We start from the raw sequence: 12,543 nt of genomic DNA on the forward strand, positions 1-12,543 counted from the left end.
AACGAATCAAACGGACTGGGATGCATTTTAGATAAGGTATTCTGATCTGCTCCATTTATAATGAATAGGAGCAGTGAGCTATTTTTGTTTGACAAAGGTTAAGTAATAGAAAAGTGCCATCAGCCAATCACAGGCTCACTACAGAAGAGGATAAAGAGACTCTGGAATCACCAGTTGTCTCTGAGCCAGGCTGAAGCAGCCCGTGTTTACAGAAAAGGCCAGCCAATATTGTCTCCCCTGATCATAAATCATGCATGGGAATAGATCTTACAAGATAATGTGCTATAACTTGGAGCCAGGATTGTAACTAAATAAAGAAAACAAGAAAGAAATAGAAACAATGAGCCTATTAAAGAAAAAGATCAAAAACTGCGTTTCAGAAGTGTGTCTTGGCAATATTACTGCAGGTATTTTTCATTAATTTATGCACACACGATTGCATGTATATGTGTTTTTTCTCAGCTGTCAGTGAAAGCTGCGTTTCCTCACCGACAGGGGTGTGGTCAGAAGTGATTCATACTCCAAGTTTGAGGCCACAGACAGCAGTGCAGCAGCGCATTTCTCTGTTCTCAGCATGTGCGGCTTCACACCAGGGGAGGGCGGTACTGAGGCGCTTCTTCAGGCTGTGACCTTCCCACTGGACGGTCACTGCCTGCTGCAGGTCACCATCCTCTCAGAAAGGTCAAGTGGGTGTAGCTTATCTACAGAGGTACAAAAGGGATATATAGGAGTTTGGGGGAAACAGTAGGCAAGTTTTGTCTGAATGAAGACCTGCAGCAGGTAAAACTCTAAGACTAGATCCATATCTACTTTTTTTAAACATAAGAATAAAACCATCCCAAAAGTTTAACTTTTGATTTATAGACATTGTTAACTGCCATGAGCACGAACTTTGTAGGAAGGAAACATAAGCACATCATTATACTGAAGCACAAGTGGATTTGCTTCCTTGTATTTACTTCCACACAGGTGAATGAGAATGAAGCATTTAGAAATGTATTATAAAGCACAATCATCGACAGTACATATTGGCACAAGTGTTGCAGGTAAAGAATGAAATCAAAATGCACCAGATAATCCACATTTTCAAGCGTTTTCTTCCCAGAGAAGAGTTTGTTTCCCCATGTCAAACTCAACAATTAATATATAGAATAGTGAAAATAAAGACACAGGTCTATTAATGGTATATATATATATATATATATATATATATATATATATATATATATAAGGGGTAAATGTATGCTGTTAAATAAATTAGTCTAAGCTGTTATGAAACGTTCAGGTGCTGCTCCAGAAAATATAATATCTACTTTAAATGGATCCAAAAAATAAAGAATAGCCTCTAATTTGTTCTCATATACCTCCAGAAACTTCGGAATTGTTTTAAAATGACAGACATAAAGTTGGTCGAAAGTAAAGTAAAACAACGCGAGATTATGTGACATTAACCCGTCATCTCCCTCGGAGGTCCGTTTTACACACTGTACCTGAACGCGTCGTGACACTGGCAGCTAGCCGGCTAACTTTGCTAATCTGATTTATCGTCTCAGTTAAGCGCACGTAACGTTAGCCAGGATTACTAAAATTGGTTTTTCCATATCTCGCCGTTTAACAACAATATTCACCATCAAATAACCAATTGCTGCAAACATGGCATCGCTCGGGGAGCCTGTGCGGTTGGAAAGAGGTAAAGTTAATTAGCTCGCTAGCTGTAGCTTCGTATAATATTTGTAGTGATGTGAGACGTTAGCATAGTTAGCTCGCATTAGCTCAGTGCACTCGGTGAATTATTAGTGAATATCCAGACTTAAATCGTGTTTCCCTGCACTGATGATCGTCTGTGAATAATGGAGCATAATATTCGAGCTATGTTTAAGTGGCCATAGCTTTTAGAGCAGTATTAGTGTGTCATTCGCTCGCTGGCTAAGTAACTGGCTAAAATGAAAACACACAACAAGCAACCAGGCAGGATTGGAGAAATTGTTTAAATTAAAGATTGTATCGGTCGTACCGCTTCTTTCTGGTTCCTACAGATGGGCTGCGTGTTGTTTCGTGCATGTTTAGATTCTTTGCTTGCGCTTCATCAAATCCTCAAATGCTAACCAAACATTAATAACTTAGGCCGACCAGCAAGAGATCTGCACATGAAGCAGAATCCTCTCTGTAGTACATTTAGAGAAAATAACAAACATATGGCCTCAGTAGAGTCTGTGACTGTGATCAAAATCAGCTACAACTTTTACAGTTGAATATCCAGTGGGACGACATCCTGCTTTTTAATGGAGAGATATGATCAAAATGCTTTGTTGGAGTTGCAGATGTTTGTTTTGTATTTGTCTCTGGTTTCCAAAGTCTGAACCTGTTCCACAATGTGCTGCAGGCATTCACTCAACTTCAGTGTTATATATCCTCTGAACAAGATGGTATGAAGATGCTTAGCTTCACAAGCTAATCTCATTGATTGCTCCTGACCCTGGGAAAGTGGGCAGACAATAACAGTGACCAAATTACACACGTTTAGGTTATTCTAGGTGATGAAACATTTTCCTAATTGCATTCATTGAATGCAATTAGGAAAATGTTCTAAAAAATGTTCTAAAAACTTTGGAGTCCCAGTAGGGAGGCCTGCCTCTCCCTTGAAAACCTCTGCAATGCCCCATGAAGTTAATGAGGTGTTGGCACTGAACATTACTGAGTAGAAGGGGCAGTTTTTGCTCCTAAGGCTGATGAAAATGATCAAATTTGCTCTATTGGTGTTAATATAGTCAATTGATTTCTAGATATGCCGTATATATAAATTGAAAATAATGTGTAAAGCAATGTAATGTATTACATGTAAGATGTGTATTGGTGCTGTCACATATTGTCTTTCCATTTCTGTATAAGTGTGGCATGAGGACTAATATCAATATGCCCTGATGGCTTTGTTCATATTGTTGTTGACAGACATCAACCGTGCTATTGAACTGCTGGATAAGCTTCAGAGGACAGGGGAGGTGCCCCCCCAAAAGCTGCAGGCGCTGCAGAGAGTCTTACAGAGTGAATTCTGTAATGCTGTCAGAGAAGTGAGGCACACTGCTATTTCTGTATCGTTCGTCTTGTGCCGCTAAACTTCTGTTTGAAATAATTGTCTTGTGTTCACGTGTCCACAGGTTTATGAACATGTGTATGAAACTGTGGACATCAACAGCAGCCCTGAGGTCCGGGCCAACGCCACTGCCAAGGTAGCGTCACTGATACGCAAGCATTAGTTTCAGAGGTTTACATAAACACTTTACTTCAAATATTACAGAAACTTATCGTTAACTCGACGCTCATCTAATTTTTTAGGCTACGGTGGCAGCTTTTGCAGCAAGTGAGGGGCACTCACATCCACGTGTGGTGGAACTGCCCAAGACGGAAGAAGGCCTGGGCTTCAACATAATGGGCGGGAAGGAGCAAAACTCCCCGATTTACATCTCGCGGATCATCCCAGGAGGCATCGCCGACCGACACGGCGGCCTGAAAAGAGGCGACCAGCTCCTCTCCGTCAACGGGGTGGTACGTTTGGTCACCTTTGAAACACAGTCCTATCTGTGACTCATCTAACCCGTACATAATCAACGAAGTATCAGTTCCTGTAAGCAGACGTTTGCAGTAGAGAAGAAGCAAAATATATTTTACTGGGAAATTTTAGTAGTGAAACAAAATTCTAATTCTATTGTATCCCTCTTCTTCCAAGCACTAATCTGTCAATCTTTATTTGTGTAACACACACGGGTACCAATTGAGGAAAGCTGAGAGAAACAGTATAGGGTGAGGTATTTAAAGAAAAAGGGTAGTAGAGTAAGAGTGAATCCGATAAAAACATGGATAAGAAATTAATAAACTAAGTGAATCTAGGGGCGTAAGCTGATCTTTAAGGATGGCCTAAAGTTAACTACCTGAAGTGACAAAATGATAAAGATTTAAAATGTCTATGTGCGACATATAGTTCATTTTCAGCTAACTGAAGAAAGAAGCAAGGCATGTAGAAACACACAACATCCTAAAGAACTGAATAGGATTCATCTTGACTGATGATCTCAAACTCAACAAGTGACCGCCAAGCCAGAAAACCTCACATCGAGATAGAAAAACAACGCTCCTGGTTTCAGTTTTCTCTGACGTCCAGCTAAAGCGGAAGGGTACCAGAGCTGGACTCTGCTGGTTCTCTCTGTTGTGGGTCATCGGTAAGAGGTTAGCCGCCGTGGAGCACTATGTAAGCAGTAGCCGTGAAGTTGTAGCACCACATGAAGCCAGCGGCCACCTTTTCATCAGCACAGCTAAGGAGGAGAGCAGGGCGAGGCCGAGTGTACAGAATGTTGGACAAGGTTCAGAATAAAACTGATTTACTGCGACTTTTAAGTGCCTGGCGGAGAGAGACATCAGATGATTTGACTCAAACGTGGCTTGACTAAGCCGTTCCAGATCCTATTGTTGGTCTTGGCGATGTCTTCATCGTAACGGCCCGACAGGACTCGTCAATCAGGCGAGACGAGGGGGCCGTGGGTTCCGCGTCAGCCACAGGTGGAGTAATAACATCAAAAGCCGTCGCAGAGTCTGTACGCCAGACGCAGAGATGCCGACGATTTGAAGCAGATTTCTAAATCCATCACGGAACAACTTCAAGAACTGCAGGCTGATCCGTGTCACGTTTCCCTGATCCGAACATCATTGGAAATCTGAACCGAGATCCTAAATAAGATTTGCTCGCAAGATGAGCGGAAAAAACTTTGGAACATGAGGTGAACTGTTTGGGAAAGTTTGTTTTTTATTGTTTAATTTGACAATTTAATTTGACAATCCTTCGGATGTCAAGGAGACGAGCGAGGTGTCAGTTTGGGGCAAGAGAAAGTAGCACTGTGAACAAAATTCAAAGCACAGAAACGTCAACATCATCTGCTGAATTGTTTGTATTAACTGCACATCGTATAGTTATTCTAATCCTGAAAGTGTCGTACGGAGATGGATGAATGGATATTATTGATGAATCCAGCATAGTTTAGTCCTGTTTTTTTTGTTGTGCCTGGTGTCAGGCGTCACCCAGCATTCATGGCGTGATCCTGCTTCTTCAACAAAGAGGTGGAAGTCGAACCAGAATTGTGCAACCTCTCCTGTTGAACATGTTGCCGCCTCGGAGGATGGATGTGTCTGCAGAAAATGCATTCAACGTGTTTACTAGGCCTTACGGATTTGCACAGTTGTTTTTCGTCAAGGAACCAGTGAATGTAAATGTATATTTATGTAATCTTTTTGAGGGGGGGGGTGGGCTAATATAAAACTCCACGGGGCCTCTTTAAGACTCCGACGCATGAACATTCGTCGGTAGTGACTGTTGCTTTCTATGCTTGGGTGGTTTAAAATTCCAACACCGGGAGGAAAAAAAAAACAATCATCCTTTTGACTCGCCCTCATAAAAAAATTCCAAATTACAACCCGTTATACGGTAAGTTGAACCAGGCTGCCAAAGCTTATGTTGGAACGAAGTTCGCTCCAGCTACCTATAAAATCCTGAGGTCATTGTTTACTCCAAAGATTACTCCATATCCTCTTGATCCCGGTGGTTAACGGTCGCCGGCGGCACAGTAAATTCTGCGTGGATCGATGTATAAAAAAAACTGTACACTGAAATCGTCTTTTTTTTTTCCTGCCAAAACCTTACAGCGCATTTCTGTGTTTTGTTATTTTCAGAGCGTCGAAGGTGAGCACCACGAGAAAGCCGTGGAGCTCCTCAAAGCAGCTCAGGGCACGGTGAAGCTGGTAGTAAGGTACACCCCCAAAGTCCTGGAGGAGATGGAGTCACGCTTTGAGAAAATGAGGTCGGCGAAGCGCCGGCAACAGAACAGCTATCCTCAGTAGGATTTTCCGGTGTTGATGCCCAGCGCCCATGTCTCTCTATCTCTCTCTCTCTCTCTCTCTCTCTCTCTCTCTCTCTCTCTCCTCCTCTAGCCTTCTGGCCATCTGTTCTGGTCTCTTTTCTTATCTCCCTGCTCACAAACAACAACAAAATACACAAGTCTAGTTTTTAAGTTTCCTCCTCACATATTCTGCATGTTCTGCTTCAACTCGTTTCTGTAGCAAATTGTTTTAGTTTTTTTTAACTTATCAAGGTTACTGTACTAAACACTTGGAATACTAGAATGATTGTGATTATCAGCATGTGTCACACCGTGTGCATTATTTTATTTTTTTTCAATTGACAATTTGAATGCAGTTTTGAGTACTTAGATCAACGGTACAACTCTCCACTGGACAGGTAGTGTTTCTAAAGGTTTCTATCACGGCCACTACCAAGTGCCTCAGGGCAAAACACATTAATGTCTGTGCCGTGCTCACCACCCTTCTTATTAAACTGTAATCGACGGTTTTGTGGCAGGAATTTATACACACTTTGTAACTGCTACTCTAAATACATGTACATTATGTAAAACCCCTTCAATGGTGCAGACTAGGAAATATGCAGTTTATTGCAGGAATGTTCATAGTGAAGAAGCTTCGGAGGAGTTGAGAGGTTTTGTTCATTTGAGAGATACAATAACTCATGCAAGGCCACTTCAAAACAAAAGTGGTGGATTGTATTTAAAGCTTTTTCTTTTCTTTTTTTCTCTCCGGGTTTACCCGGTTCTCCAACGTCATATTGTGCTATAAAAAGCCCAGCAGCCACTGTAAGTGATGTAATGGGGTCTCAGCAACTTGTCAACTAAATTGCTGCCACAACACAGATTTTTATTTTAGATTTAGATTTTTTTTTTTACTTCCATCAAGACATTAACCCTTGAGGATTGTAAACTCTGCTTGTCAGACCAACCAGATGAAATCTGCTTGTTTTCACTCACATCGGGAATGTGTTGGCTTTTTTTCTCTTTATTTTTTTTTCTCAGGTTAGTTAATTAGAAGGCGGTTATGTAACGCTTGTCTTTGATCTCTCCGGGGTAAAAAAACTTGATTGTCGGTCTTGTTCGTATCACTCTGCGACTCTACATGATTTTAATTTAGACGTTTATTCTACCAGCTGATCTGTTATCGTCAGATTATCTTTTTATTTTCTGGAAGAAGAAAAAATGCCAACTTGAACTTTTTTCACTCCTTTTATGTCCGAATTGTTCTGTTTATGCTTTCCACACACTCATTAGAGGTTTCGACAGTAATTGGGACATCACGCTGTCGGCTCATTTACATTTTCTATCTGCTTTGAATGTTTATTTTTTCTTAATATAGCTTGGTCTTAGAAACTACTCATTTCATTCGGTTAATCAGTTACAGATTTAAAGACAAAACATAACAGGAGCTTTGTTGAGGCACAAAATATTTACTGTATTAATATTTAAAAAAATGATATATAGAACTTTCTACATTTCAATAATTTAAAGCAATAATTTCCACATTTTTCTACAGATTTATTGCACCACTCACATGCTGTTCTATAACTGTTTTTAGATCATGAAAGTCAACATGTTAATGGTTCTTTATATGCGATACACAGACTGCATATCACCTTCAAATAAGAAGTAATGAACATGTAATAACCACAGAACTGTTGAGTTTGTTCTGATGTCTCTAAACGGTTTCAGTAGTCGTCTGTATTTGTAGACTCACATTCACATATGACACATATTTTTGAGGATTTTCTTCTTTGCATGTTCATCTATCCCATTACTATATTATGTTTGTTATATATTCAACCAGAGAAGCCTGTAGCACATCTTCAGAGCCACCTCCAGCTTCAATCATTGCATATTTACATTTGTATTGTGTTTCTTATAAACTAGAATAAGAGTATTTAAAGGACCATTTTGTAGGATATTAAGGTATCACTTTACAATTGGCTGAAGCTCGTTCTCTGCCGCTCGCTAGTCAATATTCCCAAATCAGTGAGCTAGTAGTTTGTACCTTTTATTTATTTTTGTGATTACTATATATATTTTTAATGTATTCTCTAGTTTTAAATACCAGCTTCAATCATTTGGATTAATTACACTTAACTCGGAGATGTGACAATTTGTTCTCTTCTACAATTCTCAGCGGAGAAGCTGAGGCCTCAGATCAGGGCAAGCTGTTCACAAGTTTCACCACCTCCATATATCTACTTTACATTCGGCAGGTTCCCTGCTCGATGCCGCCAAGTCCTACACATTGATCCTTTAAAGACTTCTTGTCTGGCGAAGGTTAAATGAAAGTGACTCCCATTATCAGCAAAAATGTCCAAAACAGATGTATGTATTATTTATTCACACGTTTGCTTTCACTGTGGATGTGTTTGGCACAAGTTAAGCTCGGTAAGCCATATTGTTGTCCAGTCTCAGGATCCGCTCGGCATGATTGAGACGGGAAAGGGGGAGATCGTCCACTTGTTTTGGGCGGTTCTGCTTTGACAAGCGTACTCAAAACATCTGTACAGGTTTTTTGGGAATCAAGGCTTCTGAAAATGGGTCACAGAGTTTCTGTCTTCCTCCGCAGCTGCGTTTGTGACGTTTTCTACAGAAGCTATTTTTATTTGCCGTTTTTGTTGCTTCACATACACGCTTCTGTTTCACATAACACTAAGGTTCAACGACGACGCCATCGGTTGCTCCAGCAAACTCTTAATAGATCATTCAAAAATGATTGGAGTTTGTCATATTTTAGTGGGAATTATAATCTGAGATGCACCCGTGTGCTGCCATTGATTTAGACCGTTTGTTCTTTAAAAACAGATCCTCTCAAATGCGTCACCAAGTGCTGTCAGGTGTATCAATTCAGATCTGCAACGACGGATGTCAAATCACTTTTCCATGGACTTATCAGAGTCTTGAATGTCCGGTGCAGCTGCGTTTGAGTCCGTGGAAGCTTTTTACATAACGCTTTTAAATATCGTGAAAGAAAATATGATTCAAGCAGAGCACATTAGTGAGTGTGCTCCCTGTAATGTATCGCTCATTAAAAACGGTGAAATGTGGGACGAAAACATAACGACGCAAACACAAGCAGTGCTGCAAAAAAAAGTGAATGCAAATCAATTATCTATGCAAGGTCGTGTAGAAACTTTGAAAACAATCCACATTGGTGCAAAGTGACTTCGATTTGACTGCAGAATGTTCCTAGAAATGACTATTTTGATGTGACGCTAACATTTTGAATCCACTGCGCTTACCTGACATTTTGATCCAACATTGACAAAGTTTACGACTGTACCACTTTTCATACTGAACTGCAGTGAAAATCTACAAACTAACCTTGCTGTCAAACTAAACCTGGTCGGGATGTTGTGGAAGAACGGGCATCAACACTTTGTTTTACGACTCCCTATTCTGCATTTAACAGACTGATGTAGCTGTGAGCAGAAATAAATGCTTATTAATGTAGTTGTCCAAAGCGGGCTGATGATAATGCTGTTTAGTAATTAACCTTAAACCACATCTGTATAGGTGTGAGGCAGACAAACATTGAAGCTAAAACTTTTAGAATCAAATTTATTGTAGGTGTAAGACAGTTTGAATTAAAATGATGAAATAGGCTTTATGTGTAGCAGGTGAGATTGAGGATGTGAAAACCTCCCAACTTGCATAGTAGCGTGCTCAAGTTGTTTACTATTTCTCCCCCCGTGCTACACTTGAAAAGTCTAAATAGAGAGATGTAAAGTGACATGTTGCCCAGCAGACTGTGTGGTTAGTAATAGACCAGGCTACGACGACGAGAAGACTTTAGCAGAGGAGCTCGGATGTATATAAAAGTCTTAATATACTGTATAGTTTGTCCCTTCATTGTGTTTTAAAAGACATTAGCTCTCTGGCTTCTCACACGGCTATCTATCACTAATCGCACGCACACGTGTATAGTGAATCAGGAAAACCTCCAATGAGACTTGGTGTCAATATTGCACAGTCACGCTCTCCACTGAATGTCACCGACCATCGTCTGACTAAGTTGCAAACTTTTTGTGACGTAACGCTTCAACTTTCTACCCGTTTTCTTGTCTGTATATTGGAATGGTCAATAGAGTATTTTTTATAATGGTTTTTTTCTTTTGATATTTTTCTCAATTTTTATAAGTGATTTTCCTAAAAAAGAAAATAAAGAAACAATATGGGGAATGATTGGTACTTCCATTTTCACTGTGTACCAGGGCCACATCGGCTCGGCCCCTCCGAGAAGCTCTCCTCCATCGGCGGCATCTTGTCCGAGGCCCGAACTGATTTCTTTTCTTTCTAAGACCCAAGACCAAACTTGCAACATTTGTGGGAATTTTGATAATGTTTGGAAATGTATTAGTCGGTGCTTATTTAAGATTTAATGCCTGTAGAGACTCGTGTTGTGTTATTTTTTTGTGTCTTCCTATTTGTTATCTAATTTTACTGTGTTACATGATGTGGAATGTAAAATGTTGTGACGTAGAACATAATACTAGTTCGATTTAAAGCTCAATAAACTGCTCACATTTATGACTTTTAAACGTCTTCTCGAACTTCTTTTACACAAGATTTTTTTTTTTTTTTTTTTTTAAGTTTTGGTATTTGCAATGAGAGTGTGCAAAACTGTGGGGGCTGTGTAGTTTCCATATTCTCACTGTGCGTTTGTAGGTTTCACTCCTGTTGCCAACCACACAGTCCAAAAGCTGTGTGAGACTGTGGAGGAAACTCTTGGGACTTTAGTATCACAGTGAACCAATAACGGACAGATAGCTGACACTTTGTCACTTGGGCCACGTCATGAATGTTTCCACCACTGATAACAGTTTTGCGTTTGTCATCAGGTGACGGGCTTTCTTTAAAAACACACATTTCTATTCGGAGACCCTTTAAAATAAACTATTTTATTCTAATTAACATAATCAAAGGCTTTAAAAACATCAAAAGGCATTTTGAAAAGAAATAATGAGCTATTTGTCATTATAGTTATTTAAAAAAGTTCCTTGAAAGAGTTAAGTTTAGTTTTTTAAAGCAAACTAGTTATCTGCGAAGTGAATAAACTTATTTAATCATCCAGCGAGATACTTTTTAGGACTTTTGACAGTATGATGGCCAGTAATCATCTGGGCTGCCAACATTCCCAGCTTCAGGCTTAATGACTGGCACTAGCAGAACAGACAGCGTGGAGACTGGTAACGAGCCACGGATCATAAAAAGCTGTAAAACAGATAGCAAAGAGAGAAACTACTCTCCCACTGCCATATTTAAAGCATTTACCAGTAATATAAACCACTTGTGTAGTTAAAAGGTTAAACAAAAAAAAATAAAATATGATTATAAGTGCATCTCTTGCTGTTGAAAAAAGGTTTTGTGCCAAACATTTACGACGTGTTTGTTCTTATTTAACGCAGTCTCCACTCCTCAAAATAAAGAGTCACGTCTGACACACACGCACAAACTCACTGCATACGCAACACAGAGCCATACTTAATGTCGGGGGGGGGGAAATGAAACAAAATGTTGTCAGAAGTGACCCGACAGTGAACCCTCGCACTCATCTGTTCAAACAATTTTCGGACCAAATCTGACACACTCTCCTGCTGACGTCATTCGCAGCATCCACACCAGGATTAGTTTCCAGCACGGTGCTCTGTCTCTCACCGTCTGGACTTCGTAATTGAAAGGCAGGAGGGATGGAAAGTTTGATTAAAGCATCATGGCACTTTTTAGATAACCGCTGCAGCACAGTTGGACTATTTTAGCCATCAAATAACAGCCGACAAATGACACACGCACTTTGCAACTGGGAGGAGCAACTCTGGTTATTTTTGAGGGTCACATTATATCATCTTCACCACCAGACAGTGTTTTCGACAGGACATTCTCTCCCCCCGAGAACTTCCACCACAAACGACTGTACGGTGGTGTAGTGGACAGCACTTCTGCCTCACAGTGAGAAAAGCTCCAGGTTGAGCTTCATTCGTTCTCACCGAACTTCTCCTAAAGTCATACATCGACGTTGATTAATGACACCTAATTGCTCGTCGGTGTGAATGTGAATATGTGTGACTGGTGACCTGTCTTTGACCAGTCGGCTGGAATCGGCTCGATTTCTATAGAACACTGATGGACGTATGGAACTTCGTGTCTGTTAGATTACCAGTAATGAGTCACCACACGCGCAATTGATATTTTATTTCACCTTAAAACCCATCTACCGATACATTTATTACAGAGTACAGTTAATATTTCATCACCTGTGTGTACTGATTTTTGGGACTCGGTTTGCAGGTCACTTCAACACATCAGTAATTTTCCAGTCTTTTATCTGTCAAGCTGAGTTACCGAACCTGGAAAAACAACTATCGTCATCTGGCGAGCCAACTTGAGTGAGCCGATACTGTGTAAAAAAGTCAAGAGACGAGAGAAAGCATGACGATGGTGATGATCACTCAAAGTTTGAACCAAAATAGTTGGGGTTTTTTTGTCATTCCTTGAACCCGAGGCTGAGACAGATAACTTGTGGGTGTTTAACTGAGGAACTCACTTTTCTCTGCAAATCAATGCAGGTAAATCACTTCTGTTGTTCTTCTTCATGAGCTGATATCTCTCTGGTGCTTTAAAGGTAATGGAG

General features: G+C 40.2%; 1 protein-coding gene across 1 annotated transcript; it reads left to right on the forward strand.

The window, feature by feature from the left end:
* The first annotated feature begins 1,562 nt into the window (after positions 1 to 1,562).
* On the forward strand, positions 1,563 to 10,453 carry lin7c (lin-7 homolog C (C. elegans)). The gene is made up of 5 exons (XM_080495273.1): positions 1,563 to 1,690; positions 2,950 to 3,068; positions 3,156 to 3,227; positions 3,334 to 3,543; positions 5,716 to 10,453. Exons 1-5 carry the CDS (start codon positions 1,654 to 1,656, stop codon positions 5,881 to 5,883), a joined length of 606 nt encoding a protein of 201 aa, XP_080351399.1. The 5' UTR covers positions 1,563 to 1,653; the 3' UTR covers positions 5,884 to 10,453.
* Positions 10,454 to 12,543: the final 2,090 nt, after the last annotated feature.

Source organism: Blennius ocellaris, assembly GCF_963422515.1.
Source record: "Blennius ocellaris genome assembly, chromosome: 1".
NCBI lineage: Eukaryota > Metazoa > Chordata > Actinopteri > Blenniiformes > Blenniidae > Blennius > Blennius ocellaris.